Source organism: Muscardinus avellanarius (genome assembly GCF_963383645.1).
Source record: "Muscardinus avellanarius genome assembly, chromosome: 13".
In the NCBI taxonomy this organism is placed as follows: Eukaryota; Metazoa; Chordata; class Mammalia; order Rodentia; family Gliridae; genus Muscardinus; species Muscardinus avellanarius.
Window position 1 is genome coordinate 42,676,780 of NC_137799.1, and position 18,746 is coordinate 42,695,525.

Sequence of the window (18,746 nt, forward strand, 5' to 3'; positions counted from 1 at the left end):
AGATGAAGGTGAATAGTCCTCTCTTCAGAAATGGAGACAAACTAAAGCTGAAATGAAAAAAGTGTAGAATTTCCTTGTTCAACTTTGTGGAATCAAGCCATTGCCAGGCACATACTCTGGAACAGAGTAGGCCCTTGGTTCATATGTATGCATGAAGAAACAGGGGGGTTTTGACTGCTGCCCAAATGCTTTCATTGGATTTCTTTTCAAAGGCTACATTTGAGAACCAACTGGAAAGTCTTCTTATGGGCACGTGCCTAGCTCTCATTAGAACATCCTTACAGAGGGTCTGGCCATGTACCTTTTTTGAAGTTCTTCAGGTAGTTCAGCTACAACCTGTTCTACAACCACAAACCTGTTATTTCTATGGTTCCAGCCAGTGCTGACATTATGATGCTTTTACCCTGAAATGAAGTCTTCTCCAGAGACCTGATTATAGAAAGAAGTCAGTAAACTGACTCCTGTCTTTAAAACAGATTCATTATTAGTGAATTTCAAATAAACCATGTAGAGGTCAGCAATTCCTCAAGTGTGTTCTATGGAACATGGTGCCATGAGATTCTCTGCAGAAAGCATTCTCTGGCGAGGTAGGTTTCTGTACCTTTGCTGTTGCCCTTCCCCTCACACAGTGATTTACAGCACACACCGTCACTGTGTTCATCCTGTAACAGTAAGAACCATGTAATCCAGTGTCCCCAAAACATATTGACCCCCAAATCATAGTTATACATACCAGGAAATAATGACCCCTGTGTAAAACAGTGGGAGTGGGACATGACTTTACCAGAGAAACAACAATTGAACAACTCTCCATGCATAAGAATACTACATATGAGTGAGGACACCAAAAGAGATATTACAGGACCTAGCTGTAGCACAAAAATTAGAATCCTGGCTCTGGTACCACGGCCCTAGGTTTCAGTGGGCCACCTTTGCAGTGCTACTCACAAGGCTGGCCCCTGCATATAAAGGCTTCAGGAGACCCTATTGGGCAATCTTCCACCAAACCACACTCGAGACTGCTCCTGTGAACTCAATCTGGGATAGCCCTCATGGACCCAGCTTCTAGGCCCAGCTGAGGAGACTGGTGCCAGATCAGGTCCCATGGACTGCAATTTGAGAATTTACCCTGCATACCTGAGGCTCTAGCCAGCTACAATGGGCCAAGAACCCAGGCTGGCCTTTGCAGAGTCAGACCCAAGGTTCACCCTGCACCAGGTCAGCCCCTGTGGATACAAGCTGGCTCTCATGATCCCACTGAACAGACTGACCCTAGTGAATCCACGCTCTAAGCCCAACCTGGCCCACCCACCTGTGGAACCACGTACTAGGCTACTTTGCCAAACCCTCCAGTAGCAAGCTCATCCACAGACACCCTTTACAGTTGCCCAAAATTTTTGGGTGCGATGAGTAGTGAACAGCTTTCCTATACAAATCCAAGTTGTAAAGACAAGATCCTGGAAGCAGTAAGAGAGGAGAATCACAGATAAGGGAGTTTCTCTATGGCTATGAACAGATTTTTCAACAAAGACCTTATATGCCAGAAAAGAGTGTAAGAACATGTTCAAAATGTTGGGAACAAACAACTTAAGAATATTGTACCTGGCAAAACTGTTCTTCAGAAATAAAGACTTTTCAGACCAATAAAAGTTGAGGGAGTATCCCTCCAACTGATCTGTTACAGAGTTCTTCAAGCTAAAAGAAATAGTAGTTGATTACTAACAAGAAAATATGAAAGTATACAACTCTGGTAAAAGTAAGTACACAGTCAAATTCAGAATACTCTAATACTATTATGGTTGTGTGTAAATCTTTGTCTTTTAGTATGTTTTGCTGATAAAATCATTAAAATTATAAAAGGTATAGTAATTTGTCTAGAAATGTACAATATAAAAAGATATAAATTGTGATATTAAAAAACATAAAATATGGGAGCTGGAGTAAGTTGCCATTTTAACACAGCCTGGTTGTATGTAAGCTTTATGGTAACCATAAGCAAAACTTACAGCAGATACATAAGAGATAAAAATGAAGGCATATCACTCAAGAAAATCATGTATTCATAAAGGAAGATAGCAAGAGAGGAAGAAAGGAACAAAAACTACCAAACACCCTAGCACAAAAGTATGGCCACATACCCAACAAAACTGAACTGCAAAGTCAATAAATTTTCCATGAAAATATATTTAATCTTATTCAAATTAGAAATGTTCTTTGTGTCTCTCCCAAGCCTCCTCTTGACAGATGAAAAACTTCCCGGGGAAAAAAAGAAAACAATTTTGTTATGTTAATCTATCAAAAAGTACATAATCAAAAAATTTCAATGTCTGACCTGTCCATGAGGTATGTGGATCATTCACTTTGAAGGGGGGGGGATCATAATCACTACTATGATTTAAAGTATGAAAAAGGTCTGAGCTACCTATGTCAGTTAACACTGGTATAATATGAAATAAGCCAGGCCCTGGAGAGAAGGGTTTCTCTGAGCAGAGGATAACAGAGAGCTACAGACAGGCAGGAGACTCCTTCTGAGAATACTTGCTAGTGTTCAGCTGAAGATTAATAGGTAGACTGAAAAAAACCAATGACCTGTGATCAGTAACTTTAAAAACAAGCTAGTCCTTTTTCTGGTACTGCTAACCTTCCCAGGATTCTAGCTTCCAAATCCTAGCAAAAGATAAAAAGAGATCAGCAAAAATAGAGAATGTGAAAACATCTGGCTTTGTGCCTCCAAGAATGGCACCAAGATCATCAGTGATCACTTGCTCTGCAAGGAGGCCGCCCTCTGCAGAGGCAGGGGATGCTGTCCACCAGGGCCTCCATGGGCTGGGGGCCTCCTGGGTGCAGCACTAAGAGCGGGTCTCCTAGGAAACAAGGGCCTACTTGGCCATCTTGCGGATCATATAGTTGAGGATGCCTCCATTGCGGAAATAGGTGAGCTCCACATCGGTGTCGAACCTCATGACTGCCTGGAAGGTCTTGCCCGTATCCAGCTGCAACAACAAAGAAGCAGAGAAGAGTTACTGAGGGAAGAGGCAAGATGGCTCTGACTTGGGGTGGGGGGGTTCTGCCTGGCTTCCCCTCTCGCCTGACGTGCAGGGTGTGGCTCGCACACCAGCAGCATATGGAACAGGTGCTCTCTGGCTCCAGCCCAGACCCGCTGAGTCAGGATCTGCATTTTGACAAGCCCCCTGGGAGACTTATCTGCACACCCATGTCTGAGAAGCACTGCGGAATGGACAGGTGAGGATGTGAGGCACCTGAGAACTAGAAAGAGCTCTTCAGGCAACAGCCACTGGTGTCACTGGGAGAGGATTTTCTTTCTTTCTCTCTCTCTTTCTTTCTTTCTTTCTTTCTTTCTTTCTTTCTTTCTTCCTTCCTTCCTCCCTCCCTCCCTCCCTCCCTCCCTCCCTCCCTCCCTCTCTCTCTCTCTCTCTCTCTCTCTCTCTCTCTTTCTTTCTTTCTTTCTTTCTTTCTACCTCCGGGCTGCACCCCAACCCTATTTTATTTTTTATTTTGAAACAAGATCTAAGTTACAGAGGGCCTTGCTAATTTGCTGAGGCTGGCTGTGAATCTTCAATCCTCCTGTCTCAGCCTCACAAATACTGTGATTAAAGGCTTGCGCCACCACGCCCAGCTGGGATGGTATACTCTAAACCTTTTCTGGGGGCTTTCTCTGCCAGGGTGCAAAGTCACTGGGGATCCTGGTGCGGGTACCTCCCTTGGTCTCAGCCTAGGTACCTGGCATTACCACCACTGGGCTAATTAAGCCTGGGGTTTGGGATGAGGCTCGGGGAGAGGGTGAGTGTTTATGCAGATCACATTTTCATAATTAAAAGAGGGTTTTTCCAGTAATGTGAGAATATTGTCTCCCTCAGCTGTCATCACTGTTCTCTGGGCTGAGTGGGACTGAGGACAGAAGACAGTGGGTCTGGTAGGGACAGAGAGGTAAGATTGGAACTGGTGATCACTCTATAAATAAACTGAAACAAAAAATAAACCCACAGGCTTCATCCTGGCTATGCTTTGAGGGCAGGTAGAAAAGTGCTGGGAGAACTCCAGGTCTAATGCAGACCCACTGAGTTTTGATTTTTTTTCCCCTCCCAAATTCTTCTAATTTTCTTCTAATAAGCCTTTACAGTGCATCCTGGTTGGAAAAGGTCTCACTTACCTTGACCTGGACTTTCATTCGTGGTGTGAGGTTGTCTGGAATGATGATAGTGTATCGTTCCCGCCCTGTGAGTCCCAGGGAATCTGCATTCTCCCCAGGGACATACTCCAGGGGGATCACCCCCATTCCCACCAGGTTACTGCGGTGAATGCGCTCATAACTCTCGGCCAGAACAGCTTTGATCCCCTACCGAACAAAGAGAGTAGTTTGGACATGGTTCTGATTTTTTCTTTAGGTACACAGAAACTTTACCAAAGGCTTCAAAAACTGCTTTCATAGCTAAGTTCTAAGTATCTGTTAATCTTTCACCTACATTAGTCAGAACTAATACAGTATAAGCATCAAAATGAATTCTCAGTCTACGTCCTCTAACCTTGGGACACAGCAGGTGCTGTTACTCTCCCCCTCTGCCCAGGTAGTGAGTTGTGGGACCTGGTACTGGAACCCATGCAGTCTCACCATGCATTTAGCCACTCTGCGATCCAAGATCCTTTAGCAAACTTCCACTCTATCTACTCTATGCTACAAAACAACATAAAGCATTTTTTTCCCCTTGAATTTTTCCATTATTGTAGGTGCCTCAGCAAACACAGAAGGTTTCACCAAAAAAGCAACTTTCAGAACTTACTACAAAGTAAATGATTGCTGTGTACTGCTTTCATATTTCATTTTTTAAGACTGAATACAGTCTTGACATTAAGCTTCCTATAAAGGACATCTTATCAGTAATGTATAATTGGTCATATATACCAATAAGTAAGGTACCTGATTAACTGGAGTTCCCCATTACTTTGCTGTTAGTAGTTAATATTGATTGTAATATAATATCAAGATACTCTAAGGGCTCTTGGTATCTACAGTCCACTTTGAGACACTCACTTGAGGAGCTTGCTAGAAATGTAGATTCTTGGATGCTCTTCCAGATCTACTGTACTAGAATCTCTTGCAGGGAGTGTGTAGCGGGAGGGGCCAGTGATTTTTGTAAGTTTGAGAAACAGGGCTACAGAGCAGTGGATATCAAACTCATCTGCATATCAGAATCTCCACAGGAGAGAGAGTGTGTGTGTGTGTGTGTGTGTGTGTGTGTGTGTGTGTGTTTAATGGGGATAGAAACCATGGGTGCTCTACCTCTGAGCCACACCCCTGCCCCTCTTTTTTTGAAACAGGGTCTCACTAAGTTGCTGAGGCTAGTTCCTGTGATCCTGTCTCAGCTTCTCAAGTACTGGGATCACAAGCATATGCCACCACACCTGGCTTATGGGAGGCTTTTAAAATGCCAGCATCCTGTCTCTTCTTACCAATTAAACTGGACTCTGGAGATAAGATCTAAGAACAGATTTTTTTAAAATCACAGGCATTTCCTAATTTGAGACCCACTGCTACAGAGGAAGGGCAGATTTTTTGTGACAGTAGATGGTTTGCAGAGGTTTCTATGTCTATGTGTTTAAGGGATGTAGAATTTTTTTCTGAGCATCAGGTCCCCAGCTCTGTGTGAATGGCTGTGAGTGGGTGCTGTCCGTCTCTCTCCAGTGAGCATGGGGCTGCACTGCCGAGTGGCCCAGCCTGGGCAGCTGCACATCAGGCCTTAGGGCAACCTGGATAGAAGCATGGTGGCCACAGCACACCTCTGGAGCCAGTTCTCTTATCCTTTGTCAATCTCAGAGTTCCTCACCTGACTGCTGCGGAGGTCTTGTTTCTGCTGTCAACTCCACCCTCCTTCCTAAAATCCTTTTTCTTCTGTGTAATTTCTTTAGCTTTTTATTTTTATTTTTATTTTTTTGCAGTTTTCAGCAAAGCCAGGCCACTAACCTAGTACCAACTACCAGAGAACACTTTTTTGTCCCTCAGAGCAAAATGACCAATAAAATAATAGGTGTGACATTCAGTAACTTTTACAGAGGCCCAAATTTCAGGGGCCTGCTTGCCAGCTAGCCATCATTTTTCACTATATCGTGGATATTAACTTAATGGTTCCTAGGTTCATTGATTTGTTTGAGCTATAAATGATTAAATTAAGACCATCTAAGTATTTTTACCTTACCCTGAGGATTAAAGCTGGCAGCACAGTTCCTCCTGCTTTTAGGGAAGCAAATGGCCAAGAGGCAAAAGCTGCCTGCTCCTGCTTGGCCCGTCTCACGGAGATACATGTAATGGCTAGAAGGCTCTCGGGAGCTGCCTGGCTATGCATGCAGAGAGCAACTACAACTCACTAAGAGACGAGGACTTTCACAGGCAGTGAAAAGCTACTGGAAAACATGCACGCTCCTAGCTTATCTGAGACCTGGAGCTTGTTCTTGCCAAAGCAATTCCTGAAAATGCCCGGCTCCTTCCTTCTCCCCTCCGTGAGTCTAACAGACAACATCATGGCTTTGGATTACTCCTTACATTCACTGGGATAGTGGCAATAAAACATTTAAGTCTCCAACCTCTGAGAATGTTATGAAAACCATAAAACTTCCCCCTACTAAAAAAAAGAGAGGCCGGGTGTGGTGGCGCACGCTTGGAATACCGCACTCGGGAGGCGGAGACAGGAGGATCACGCAGGTTCGAAGCCAGCCGCGCTGGCTTAAGAGACCCTGTTTCCAAATAAAAATGTAAAAATAGGTCTGGGAGTGTAACCCGGAGGTAGAAGGGTTTCCAGGAACCCCAGTACCACCCAAAAAAAAAAAAAAAAAAAAAAAAAAAGCCGGTTGTGGTGGAACACCCTTGTAATCCCAGCATTCGGGAGGCTGAGACTGGAGGATTGCAGTTCGCGGACAGCCTCAGCTACTTAGTGAGGCCCTTTGTAACTCAGTGAGACCCTGTTTCAAAATAAAGAATAAAAAATTGGGCAGGGAGTATAGCTCGGAGGTCAAATGCCTCTGGGTTCCATCCCCAAACCCTAAAAAAAAAAATGACATTTTGAGCTGGGCATGATGGTGCATGCTTGTAATCCCAGCATTTAGGAGGCTGGGAAAGGAGGATTGCGGTTCGAGGACAGCCTCGGCTGCTTAGTGAGGCCCTTTGCAACTCAGAGAGACCCTGTTTCAAAAAAAAAAAAAAAAATAGGGCTAGGGCTAGGGGTGTAGCTCGAAGGTAGAATGCCCCTGGGTTCCATCACTAAAAAAAAAAAAAAAAAAAAAAAAGAACACAAAAGACATTCATATAAACACTTCTAGATATAATGTCAGAGACTTCACAGACCTTCCCTCAAACCTCAAAGTCTGTGATTCTTAGGGTATGGATGTCTGATTTCAAGAAACAAGTTCACTTCTAGATTATTATTCTTCACTGAGTGAAATAAATGAAGAAGCAGGAGATGAATAAACATCACAGGCTTTTTAGAGCTTGCTCTTCTAAGACATCTTGGAAAAGAAAGCAACAGAATTCATTCCTGGTACCTGCCCTGCTTCCCAACTCTTGAGGTTCAGAAGGGCAGCCTGCTAGGATGCCTCAGCTTCCCACTCACCAGCAGGTAGGGGCCCTTGGCTGCCCAGTCTCTGGAGCTGCCCGAGCCATACTCTTTGCCAGCCAGAACGATCAGGGGAAGGCCTGCTTGCTGGTACCGCTCAGCCGCATCAAACACATCGAGCTGAGGAAGAGAAAACAAAGTTTTACAGGTGCAAAAGAGGTGAAGGGCAGGACGCAGGCTCTGCGAGCCCCGGTGACAGTGCAGGGTCACCTGCCATGTCAACACAAAGCCATTGGAAAGCTCAACCAGCTGTTGTGTGGAATACAAGCTCCCAATGAACTCAACCTATTTATTTCTACAAAACTGAATTATATATTGTTTGGGATGCCTAATTGTTTTCTGAGTTTTTATAAACTCCTCACCCCTTCTTCCTGGATCCTGCACCTTCCTCTCTGTAGGTTTGCTCCCTTACTGTGGTGGAACCCGTTCACCAAAGCGCTTCCTGAAAGAAGGACCGAGGGATGTTTATAAGCTTCTGAGAATCTGAATATGCCATTACTCTCCCTGCACTTGATGGGTTGTGATCATTTTCCTCGGTCTAAGTTTCCACCGATATGGTTAAGAAGTGTGGAGCACTTCGGATTCCCCACTACTGCATCTAAGCTGGTCTCCCTCGCCAGTTGTTTCTAGATCTTTTCCTATTCTCTCTTTTCTTAATTTCAGTGACGTGATTTGGAGCAAGACTTTATAAGTCTTTGTAAATTTTGGCTGGGTGGTTGGTGGACCATTTCAATCTGAATTCTCAGATACTTTAGTTGGGAAAACTTTTCCTTGTGTTATTTCTTGGATAATTTCCTTTCATTTCGTCTGTTTTCTTTTTAGTACTTTTATTTAGTTAGATGTTGTGCCTCTAGAGTTTAGAACTTATGTCCTTACATGTTCTAATTTTCCTTTTGGTAATCTACTCTGTCTTCCAGGTGATTTTCTTTTTTTTTCTTTTTCTTTTTCTTTTTTTTTTTTTTGGTGGTACTGGGGTTCCTGGAAGCCCTTCTACCTTCGGGCTACACTCCCAGACCTATTTTATATTTTTGAAACAGGGTCTCTTAAACCAGCGTGGCTGGCTACGAACCTGCGCGATCCTCTTGTCTCCGCCTCCCAAGCGCAGGGATTATAAGCGTGCGCCACCACGCCTGGCTTTCCAGGTGATTTTCTATATTAATCACCCTCTCCTCTAAAATTTTTTGGGGACTTTTTTTTTAAAAAATTTAAGAAGCTCTTATCTTCTGTTTGCCACTTTATAGAAATGGAAAATTAACTGTCTGAGCTGATGATTCTTAAAAGTTTTCTTCTACTTCTTACAATGTTTTTGGAATATAACTGTTACCACCTGCACTTCTTAGACTAGGTCTATTTCTCAAGCTCAAGTCTTGGTTCAAATGTCTACTCATCCCTGATTCTGTCTCCTTTTTTAAGATGAGGCATTAACCATCCAACTAGAAGGTCTATGTAATAGTAAGGCTTGTAAAACGTGACTCACTTCTGCATAGCTTCCTGGGGATCCCCCAGCATCTGGCACTACAAGTCTTCCCCTTTGGTCTCTTGGGTACTCTATCATTTGACATCGTTTGTGTGTGTTCCTGGGGACTGAACCCAGGAACATTCTACCTCCAATCGACACCCTCCTCCTCTAACCTCATTTTATTTTGAAAAGGGTCTTGCTAAGTTGCCTGGGGCCTTATTAAGTTGTGGAGTTTGGCTTCAAACCTGTAATCCTAACTCAGCCTCCCAAATACTGGGATTACAGGTATGTGACACCATACCCAGCTGATATCCATAATTTTTACATAATATTTTTATTATCCCTGCTATCCATCAGACAAGGATATGCTGGACTAGGTGCTAAGGAAGATCCAATTATCTATAAAAAAATATATATAGTCAGCTATGAGTGAAGAAGCACATGGGATGGTAAAGGGCCCTGAATTTGGAGCCAGAATCCTTGGGTTTTAATCTCAGGATTTTCACTGTGGACCTGGGGGACTTCTGACCTCTGTATGCCTCTATGCTCAGTTAAACAGGTAATTATGACACCTACCTCAAAGGGATGTCATGAGGATAAAATAAGTCAATATATGTAAAGAGCTTAGAACATTACCTCTAATATGGCAAGTGCCACAGAACTATTAGCTACTAATATTTTTAATGAGTTGGTAGAATTATTTCTCAAGCAGGCTGAACGTTTTAGTTTCATAGCACTCCCAGGATAAAAAGTGGTGCTGAAGACCTATCCATACGCAGACACCACACCAGGTTTTACCTGTCATTGTACTTCACTTTTAGCCTCACAGCCTTCTGAGGCAGGGAGGACTCCTACTTCATAAGCAAGAAAAGTGAAGCTCAGGGAGGGAAATAATTGACCAAAGGCCCTGCAGCCAGAATTGCGTTGCTCCAAGTAAGGGCTCCCCCCTCACACAGCCCACATCTACCAACCACAATCTCAGCCCTCAGTGGCTTCCTTTGTGACTCAAGAATATACAGGCCTCTACAAACCTGTATAGTCTTTCTTTTCCTAGTGGATACAGTAAATTAAATTAAATGCTAGGATGATTACAGTAGCACTTAATAAATATCCTCTAATCTGGAATTTTCTCCTTCATTTACTTTGATGATATTTCACTCAAAGGCTTTTTTAGCTCCCAAGAAACAAGACTTATTAAACCATGGTACAAAACCTCCAAGCATGAAGAGGTTTTAAAGTCTATTAGTGATAGACTCCACACATATACAGGCACCTGACAAGAGAAACTCTAGGAGGCCTGAGGAAGGCTGGGGCTGTAAAAAAAGAATAAATAACTAAAACCAAAAAGAGTGTCACTGTATAAAAAAATCAGTCTCCCAGAGCTTAAAATACTGGATTCTGAAAGAAACAAAGGAGACAATACTCACGGTTTCTCCAGAAGGAAGATGTATAGTCTGTGGTGCCTGCTTGTTCAAAAATTTGTTTAACAAGCGAATGTTGGCAAAAGTTCCCCGTGCCATGATGGCATCATTCCCCCGGCGGGAACCATAGGAGTTGAATTCTCGAGGCGTTAGGCTGAGAACACAAGCAGGAGAGGAGTTAGTTTAGTGAAGAAAGTAAAGATTAAACCAAGAGTGGGGGGCTAATGCTATAAAGTCAGCCATTTCTCCAACTGTGTGTGTGTGTGTGTGTGTGTGTGTGTGTGTGTGTGTGTGTGGTCATGGGGACTGAACCTAGGGGCCTTTTCTCTCTGAGTTACACCCCTAGCCGTATTTTATTTTTATTTGGAAAGAGGGTCTCACTAAATTGCTGAGAGCCTCACTGAACGGTCAGGGCTGGCCATGAACCTGAGATCCTCCTGTCTCAGCCTCTAAGTGCTGGGATTACAAGACTGTGGCACCATGCCCGGCTCCCTATTTCTCTAAATCTACCAAGTAAGCGCTGTTGTCCAAGAAAGAGAAGCCGCTGCCACAGCTTCAACTAAGGGCAGAGTGAAAAGAGGTGGGGTGAAGAGCAGTGATTAACATTCCCCTCGGAGTCAATTCAGAGTATTTCAATCTGGATGGAAAAATCAGGAGGAACCCTAAAAGGAGTACTTACTTACCCAGCAGAGTAGCTTATAAAGCTTCATAAGAGGTAAAAGGCTAAATTAAAACTGAAAACAAAAGGAAATGGGAATATTTAGGGGAGGCCTGTCAGATGGAGCCAAGAATGGGGACAACAGAATACATCCCATAAACTAATTGGAAGTAGATTCAAATATGCTCCTGAGTTATCAGGAACTCAACACAAAGGGAAGCAAAGCACTGGGAATGTAATTTACAACTTCCATAGGACAAATATAAAGCAGCACCAAGGAGGCAGACGAGTGATTTCTGGCTCTAGACCAGAGAAAAATCTTATCTGTGAGAACCAATGAATGAAAGGGAACTCGGTGTCAAGAACAACATCGTATAGTTAACACTGTCACCAGTTCCCTGCCTTACTTCTTCTTCTTTTTTTTTTTTTTGGTGGTACTGGGGATGATGGAACCCTTCTGCCTCTGGGCTACACTCCAAGACCTATATTTTCTTTGGAAACAGGGTTTCTTAAGCCAGCAATCCTCCTGTTTCTACCTCCAAAGTGTGGGGATTACAAGCGTGTGCCACCACGCCCAGCTGCCTGGCCTACTTCTTAAAATACTAGGGGTGGCTGGAAGTGTTAATATGACTAAATGCTTAGATCTAATTTGCAAATTGGGAGAGTTTATAATTGGGCTTTTAAGTGTGCCTCATAACCCTTGAAATTCTAAATAAAATGTTGTGGGTATACACATTTTTTTGGGGGAAGGCATTATTTTGTTTTCAGTCAATTCCCTAAAGACTTCATGTATCAAAAGACTTGGTCAAGAATCACGACTAGATGAGCCAATAAGGTGACCTAACTGAGGGGGCGGGGAGAGGAAATCCTCTAATGTATATGATGTACATTAACAAACATATCAAAGTCAGTCACTAAGCCAAATGTGAGAAGGAGGGAGGGGGAGGGAATGGGGTGGGAATTGGGGAAGGGCTGATTGCATGATGTGTGCATGTATGCCTCTACCATCTTGTACTCCATTAAGATGTATGACTACAGTGCACCAATAAAAAGTAAAAAGTAAAAAAAAAAAAAGAATCATGACTAGAGAAAAAGTATGTACATTTTGTTTCTCAAATTTACTCTGGGCCTCATTCCTCAAAGAGCTGAATACAGAAAGTAAGATCAGAAACCAGGACTTTTAACCTCTCTACATGCTTCTTTATGGAAAATCAGATTTGGGAACCACTGACCTCAATATCAGTGTATCAGATAATAGCAGGCAATACTGACACACCTAGGAATGTCAGTGCATGTCCAAGGGTCTGGTGATGGGATGAGCGAACCGTAGATTTTGCTGTCAACAAGGACACAGCAAAGCATTTCAGGCTGTCAGGCTTCTGGCTCTGTCGGAAGCTCAGGCAGGAATGACAGCTGAACCTAATACACTTGATCAACAAGGTCACCTTCCCTGCCCTCCTGCTGGGATTCCGGTGCTATGAACCACAGAAAAAGCAACTGGTTTTCTGGCTCCAGGGTTCAGTGAAACACCAGAGTCTGATTCCAAAGAGACCTTATAAAAAAAGAGAAATACCAGTCTTCTGCTCTCCACTCACTCTCCTCCTGCCTTCGGTCTTCCACACCTCGCTCAGACTTACCCCCTGTTCGTTAGGTAGCGAGCAGCAGGGCTGTTTCTTGCAATATTTCCAGCTGGAGAGATGTGGTCAGTTGTTACTGAATCTCCCAAATTTAATAGAACATAGGCATCCACTATAGATTTAGGGGGCTGGAGATCCAAAGTCTAGAAAAGAACAGAACAAGTCAGCATTGGTGCAGGATTTCTCAATAAGTCATCACATAAGCTCAACATGGATCTGGACCAAATGATGGCTCTGTCAAAGCATGGAACATCCTAGTTTTCTGGTTTTTAGCAAGGACACTTGGAAAAAGTAATATGAGTTCACTGGAAACATTCACATGTCAACCTTGAAAAGAAGGCGAAGCACTGGGACTCCCCCTCAAAAGCTTAAGACTGCAGCTGCAAGTGCCACTCTCTCTCCACCTCCCCTGGACAACCGCAATGCTGACGCCTCCGGTCCCTTCCCCTGACACATCATGGAGTATGAGTGTTAAGATTCTAAATATGGTGGGTCCTCTCTTAGAAAATTCCTGCAGACTTTACTGGGCTCATGTCCAGAGATGTGGAAGCTACTCTCCAGGGTGTATCTGCACAGCCACACAGAACCCCTGCCCAGGGAAACTCACTACAGCCAAAGAGCTGAGCCTCCTAAAACACTCCCCAGCCTTATCTGCTTGAAAATGTAAACGTTTTATAAAAGAGGGTAACCAAAGCAAAGGCATGGGGTAATGTGGGTTTTTAAAAGAAAAAAAATCTTAAAGAGCTTGTTTTGTTAAAAAATAAAATGTCATACCAGGTTTTCAAAGAATGGTGGTGATTTAATATATGTAGATTTGGGATTCCAGAAATACAGTTTATCTGAAGGAGCTGCTAGGGCATTCCAGCTTTCATTCACAGTCTAAAAAAAATAAAAAAAGGAGAAGACAAATTTAATTACATTCCATTTCAGGGAAAAACTTAATATGCAAACACAAAACATTCATGCTAAGAGGTACAAGAAAAACCATTTTCATTTTAACAGTCACACAAACAGTTTCTCTATACTAAGAAAACATGCTAACAAACCAAAAAACAAATAAGTTGTGAAACAGGAGGCTTGTAAAATGGCAAGAATGATCCTACAGTGACTTATAAAGATACTCTGCCTTCTGCCTCCTTGCTTGATGGCTCTGTGGAACCCTGAAGGGACCAATGCAGGAGGCGCCGAGGCTTTCTACCTCCGGGCTATACTCCCAGACCTATTTTATACTTTATTTGGAAACAAGGTCTCACTAAGTTGCTGAGAGCCTCACTAGGTAGCTGAGGCTGGCTTCGAACCTGTGCGATCCTCCTGTCTCAGCCTCCCAAGCGCGGGGATTACAAGCGTGCGCCACCACACCCGGCTTGTATTTTTTTTATTTTTCAGGTTTGGGAATTTAATCCAGGGCCATTCTACTGAGCTACTCCCCTAGCCGTATTTATTTATTTATTTATTTATTTTTGGTGGTACTGCGGTTCCTGGAAACCCTTCTACCTCCAGGCTATACTCCCAGAACTTCCCCCCCCCCCCCCTCTCTCTCTCTCTCTCTCTCTCTATATATATATATATATATATATATATATATTTTTTTTTTTTTTTTTTTTTTTTTTTTTTTTTTTTTTGAAACAGGGTTTCTTAAGTCAGTGAGGCTGGCTTCGAACCTGCATGATCCTCCTGTCTCTGCCTCCCAAGCGTGGGGATTACAAGCGTGCGCCACTACACCCGACCCCCTAGCCTTATTTATTTTGAAACATGGTCTATCTAAGTTGAGGAGAGCCTCACTAAGTAGCCGAGACTGGTTGCGAACGTGCAATCCTCTTGTCTCAGCCTCCCAAGTACTGGAATTAAAACTGTGTACCCATGCCCAGCTTGCAGTAAAATTGTGAGTTTTGAGAGAAAATTGACTGAGACTCTCTTAGTTATCTAGACAAATAAATGTACTTTCTACAGCTTATACTCCTGTTACCTTTAAAGTCTGCAAATATGACACAAGTAAGGGCTTCCTCTTATATCCTTGGGGGCTGGGCAAATGGCAGGGACCTCACCTCTATTTTCTTATAGACCTCCTTGAACATTCCAGGGATGACATACTGTCGCTCCACTGCCTGGATCTCGTCTCGAGTTGGCCAGATATCTTTGAGAAATACATGCTGTCCCTTTGCATTTACGCCTGGGGGAAAATGTTTATTAATGAGAAAATTTTCATCTAATACTGCATTTTCATTATCACATAGAGTCAGGTCTCTTACCTCTTGGTGGTAATGTTCTTTCTGTAAAGTTTGTGCAAACACTGTATTAGTGAATATTTAACTACTGCCCCTAGGGGAAACACAGGCTAGGCCCCTGTGAGCCTCAGGCCACATTTCCATCAACCCACCAATATATACGTTGTTTTGTGAGTTCTTTTGTTTAAAGATAACTTATTTAATATACAGTTGAGACTCCATATCTGAGAGTTCAGCATCTGCTGATTCAGCCAACAATGGATTGAAAAATATTAAAAAAAAAACTGCATGTGTACTGAATATGTACATTTTCCTTGTTTATTCTCTAAATAGTACAATACTTATATGGCACTTATATTATACTAAGTATTAGTTACAGATGATCTGTTTAGATTATATGTAAATACTATGCCATTTTATAAAAAGCACTTACATATCTGTGGATTTTTGTATCTTTGGGGTCCTGAAACCAATCCCCCAAGGAAATCTAACTCAGGAACACTGGGCTTCCAGCCAGCCAGCGCCAATCTAAACACAGGCATATTATCGCTTTTTGGTGCTCAACACCATATGGAACATCAGCACTGTGCTCAGGGGCCAGTTTAAACAGCAACATCATCACAAAAAGCACAAAAATGAGGGGAAAAAAGGCACTAAACAGACTGTGCAGGGGTATTTGTTTATAGTGTGGGAGCTGAGACAAGGCGGCAGAGTGTAGCCTTACTGACCCTCAGCCTGGGATGTATGTGTATGTGCTGAGTGACTGGTTGCATCCATGAGTGTCCGCAAAGGGCCGCTGAAGCACCGAAGCACAGACTGAAGGCTAAACTATGTTAGTGAGTAGGAAAAACTGCAGATACAGACTCCACAGATAATGAGAAGCAACAGCCCTTCTAGAGCTATGGTTTCCTAAAGTAACCTTAAAGGACATTATTTCTACATTATCTAATCATAGGATGGATTTGAGGGAGTGTATCAAGCAAAAGAAGCAGAGGAAAGGAGACAAAGCTTTAGTTCTGAACTGTGAACAGCTGAACTATCTGGAGTTTCCTACAAACTATGTATCATTAGAGTACAGTGGAGTGGAGAAGGGAGGAACTGCCAAGGAGACCAGAAGGCACCACTCCATGGCTTGTGGTATTTATTCCCTGCCCTTTGCCACTCCTCAGCCGCAGTGCGTACTTGTGTACTCGTCATATTCTACTGTATATGAGAGATACTGAGAAGATTCTCCCATTTGTCTTATGCTTAGCAGGTCTGTGCTTCAGTTTTATTAACAAAAGTAGCATCTTTCTTCCAGTAATTTATTTTAGTTCACTAGAAAAGAATCGTACTTACACAAACAAAATCTTACCCAATGGCTCTTTCTCAAAGTCGATCCTGATGGTCCCAGCAATTGCGTAGGCTATTACTAACGGGGGAGATGCTAAATAGTTGGCCCGGGTGTTGGGGTGGACTCGACCTTCAAAATTTCTGTTCCCAGATAGTACTCCAACAGCTACTAGGTCTCCCTGTTTAAGGGGGGGAAAAATGTCAGTCGCACAGGGGAGAAACTGCCTAGACTTCTCATCTCAGACCATTTGCCCTTTTACTTGGTCCTCTCATGCTACAGAGAGAAGGGGACATGAGACACTCTGAGCCAAAAGCAGCTGAGTCATGTTCAGTGATTTCTGCTCATGAAAAAATGTCAGGCAGGGAGGGGTTAGGCCGGTGCTGGGGCCAACGGCCGGCATCGGAGCCTTCCATGAGGCAAGGCTGTTATTGAGGCCTCTGAGGCCAGGATCGGAGCCTGCCAAGGGGTTAGGCCGGTGCTGGGGCCAGCAAGGACGGGATCGGAGCCTGCTGCGAGGAAGGCCGATGCTGGGGCCTTTGAAGCCGGGATCAGAGCCTGCTGAGGGGTTAGGCCGGTGCCGGTGCCACTGGCCGGCATCAGAGCCTTCCATGAGGCAAGGCCGCTACTGAGGCCTCCGAGGCCTGGATCGGAGCCTGCCGAGGGGTTAGGCCGATGCCGGGGCCATCGGCTAACATCGGAGCCTGCCGTGAGGCAAGGCTGGTGCTGGGGCCTCTGAGGCCGGGATCAGAGCCAGCTGAGGGGTTAAGCCAGTGTCAGGGCCAGCGAGGCCAGAACCGGGGCCTCCCATGAGGCAAGGCCGCTGCTTGAGCCTGCGAGGTCTGATCAGTCCATCAGGTAGCCAAGGCCACAACTGGGGCCGTCAAGACTGGGATCGGTATTTGCAACACAGCATGCACAGAGAAATATCGCAGAAAATTAAAACCAGATGCTTCCCCTAATCAGCAATAACTAGGAGGAAACGGGCAACAGGAAGTGGTCGAGCTATAGAAAGGGCCCTATAGTGAAGCAATTAAGGTGACCAATCAGAGGGTATGGAATAGGGGAGGATGGAGCCTCTTTAAAAAGCAGGAGGTACATAAACATATGTATCAAAGTTAATCACCAAACAAGCATGGGATTGAGGGAGGGGGAGGGAATGGGATGGGGGCTGGATGAGGGCAAATTGGATGATGTATACTTGTATATCCTCTCAAGTCTTATATTCCAATGTGATGTATGATTACAATGCACCAATAAAAATAAATTTAAAAAAATGTCAGGCAGGTTAGAACACAATGCCCTGCTTACTGCTGTCTGGGCTGAAGAACAGGTGGGAAATAGGAAAAGCTGACAGATGAAGGCAGCCACGGGACTTACACAGATTCAGCGATAGTTTTCAAGGCTTCAGAATTTGGAGAACAACAACAAAAATCAAGACAAGGCAATTTAGTTTAGATTTTACATTCATTTATGTGGAGATCTGTTTTACTTTGACCCAATTTTCTTTTTCTTTTCTTTTTGCGAATCTGGGGATGGAACCCGGGGCATTCGACCTCTGAGCTACACCCCCTGCCCTATTTTTTATTCTTTATTTTGAAACTGGGTCTCACTGAGTTGCGGAGGGCCTCACTAAGTAGCTGAGGCTGTCCGCGAACCGCTATCCTCTGGTCTCAGTCTTCTGAATGCTGGGATTACGAGTGTGTGCCACCACGCCCGGCTTGACTCAATTTTCAACAAACAATTCTGAAGCCTTTTGTAGTCAAAACCAGCAGATACTGAGCACATACTGAGGTTCCAGGCAATGCATTAAGTGTTTTACGTTCATCATGTTAAATTCTCATAACACTGTGAGATAGAAACTATTATAGTTTACAGTGGTGAAAACTAAAGCACAAACAAATTACCTAACTTGTTCGAGGTTATGCAACTAATAATTTTAGCTCTAAAGATCACACTCCTAACCATATTCCCTGCTTCTTTAGACTGTATAAAAATTATCAGCCAGGTGTGGTGGTGCACACTTGTAATCCCCGTGCTTGGGAGGTGGAGACAGGAGGATCGCGCTGGTTTAAAGCCAGCCTCACTGGCTTAAGAGACCCTGTTTCCAAATAAAAAATATATAATAGGTCTGGGAGTGTAGCCCGGAGATAGAAGGGTTTCCAGGAACCCCAGTATCACCCAAAAAACAACAACAAAAAAACACAAAACAGCATTTTTGTCATATATTATACACAAAGAAAGAACAGCTCTGAAGACCTAGCAGCTCTTTTGTAATTACCTGAGTGATGGCTTCTACCACAGGTTCAGGTAAGGGCCCACTGTTGCCAATGCAGGTCATGCAGCCATAGCCCACCACATCAAACCTAGGTGTAGAAAGGGAGGCACAAGAAA

General features: G+C 43.7%; 1 protein-coding gene across 1 annotated transcript in view; it reads right to left on the reverse strand.

The window, feature by feature from the left end:
* Positions 1-2,879: 2,879 nt before the first annotated feature.
* Positions 2,880-18,746, reverse strand: part of ACO1 (aconitase 1) — a gene marked incomplete at both ends in the record, with an annotated part of 37,391 nt that continues 21,524 nt past the window's right edge. The window contains 9 exons of the mRNA XM_080708658.1: positions 2,880-2,993; positions 4,172-4,357; positions 7,620-7,742; positions 10,509-10,656; positions 12,798-12,940; positions 13,572-13,676; positions 14,843-14,967; positions 16,377-16,533; positions 18,634-18,718. Of these exons, the coding sequence (XP_080564784.1) occupies positions 2,880-2,993; positions 4,172-4,357; positions 7,620-7,742; positions 10,509-10,656; positions 12,798-12,940; positions 13,572-13,676; positions 14,843-14,967; positions 16,377-16,533; positions 18,634-18,718 (1,186 nt within the window). The remainder of the gene's footprint in view (positions 2,994-4,171; positions 4,358-7,619; positions 7,743-10,508; positions 10,657-12,797; positions 12,941-13,571; positions 13,677-14,842; positions 14,968-16,376; positions 16,534-18,633; positions 18,719-18,746) is intronic.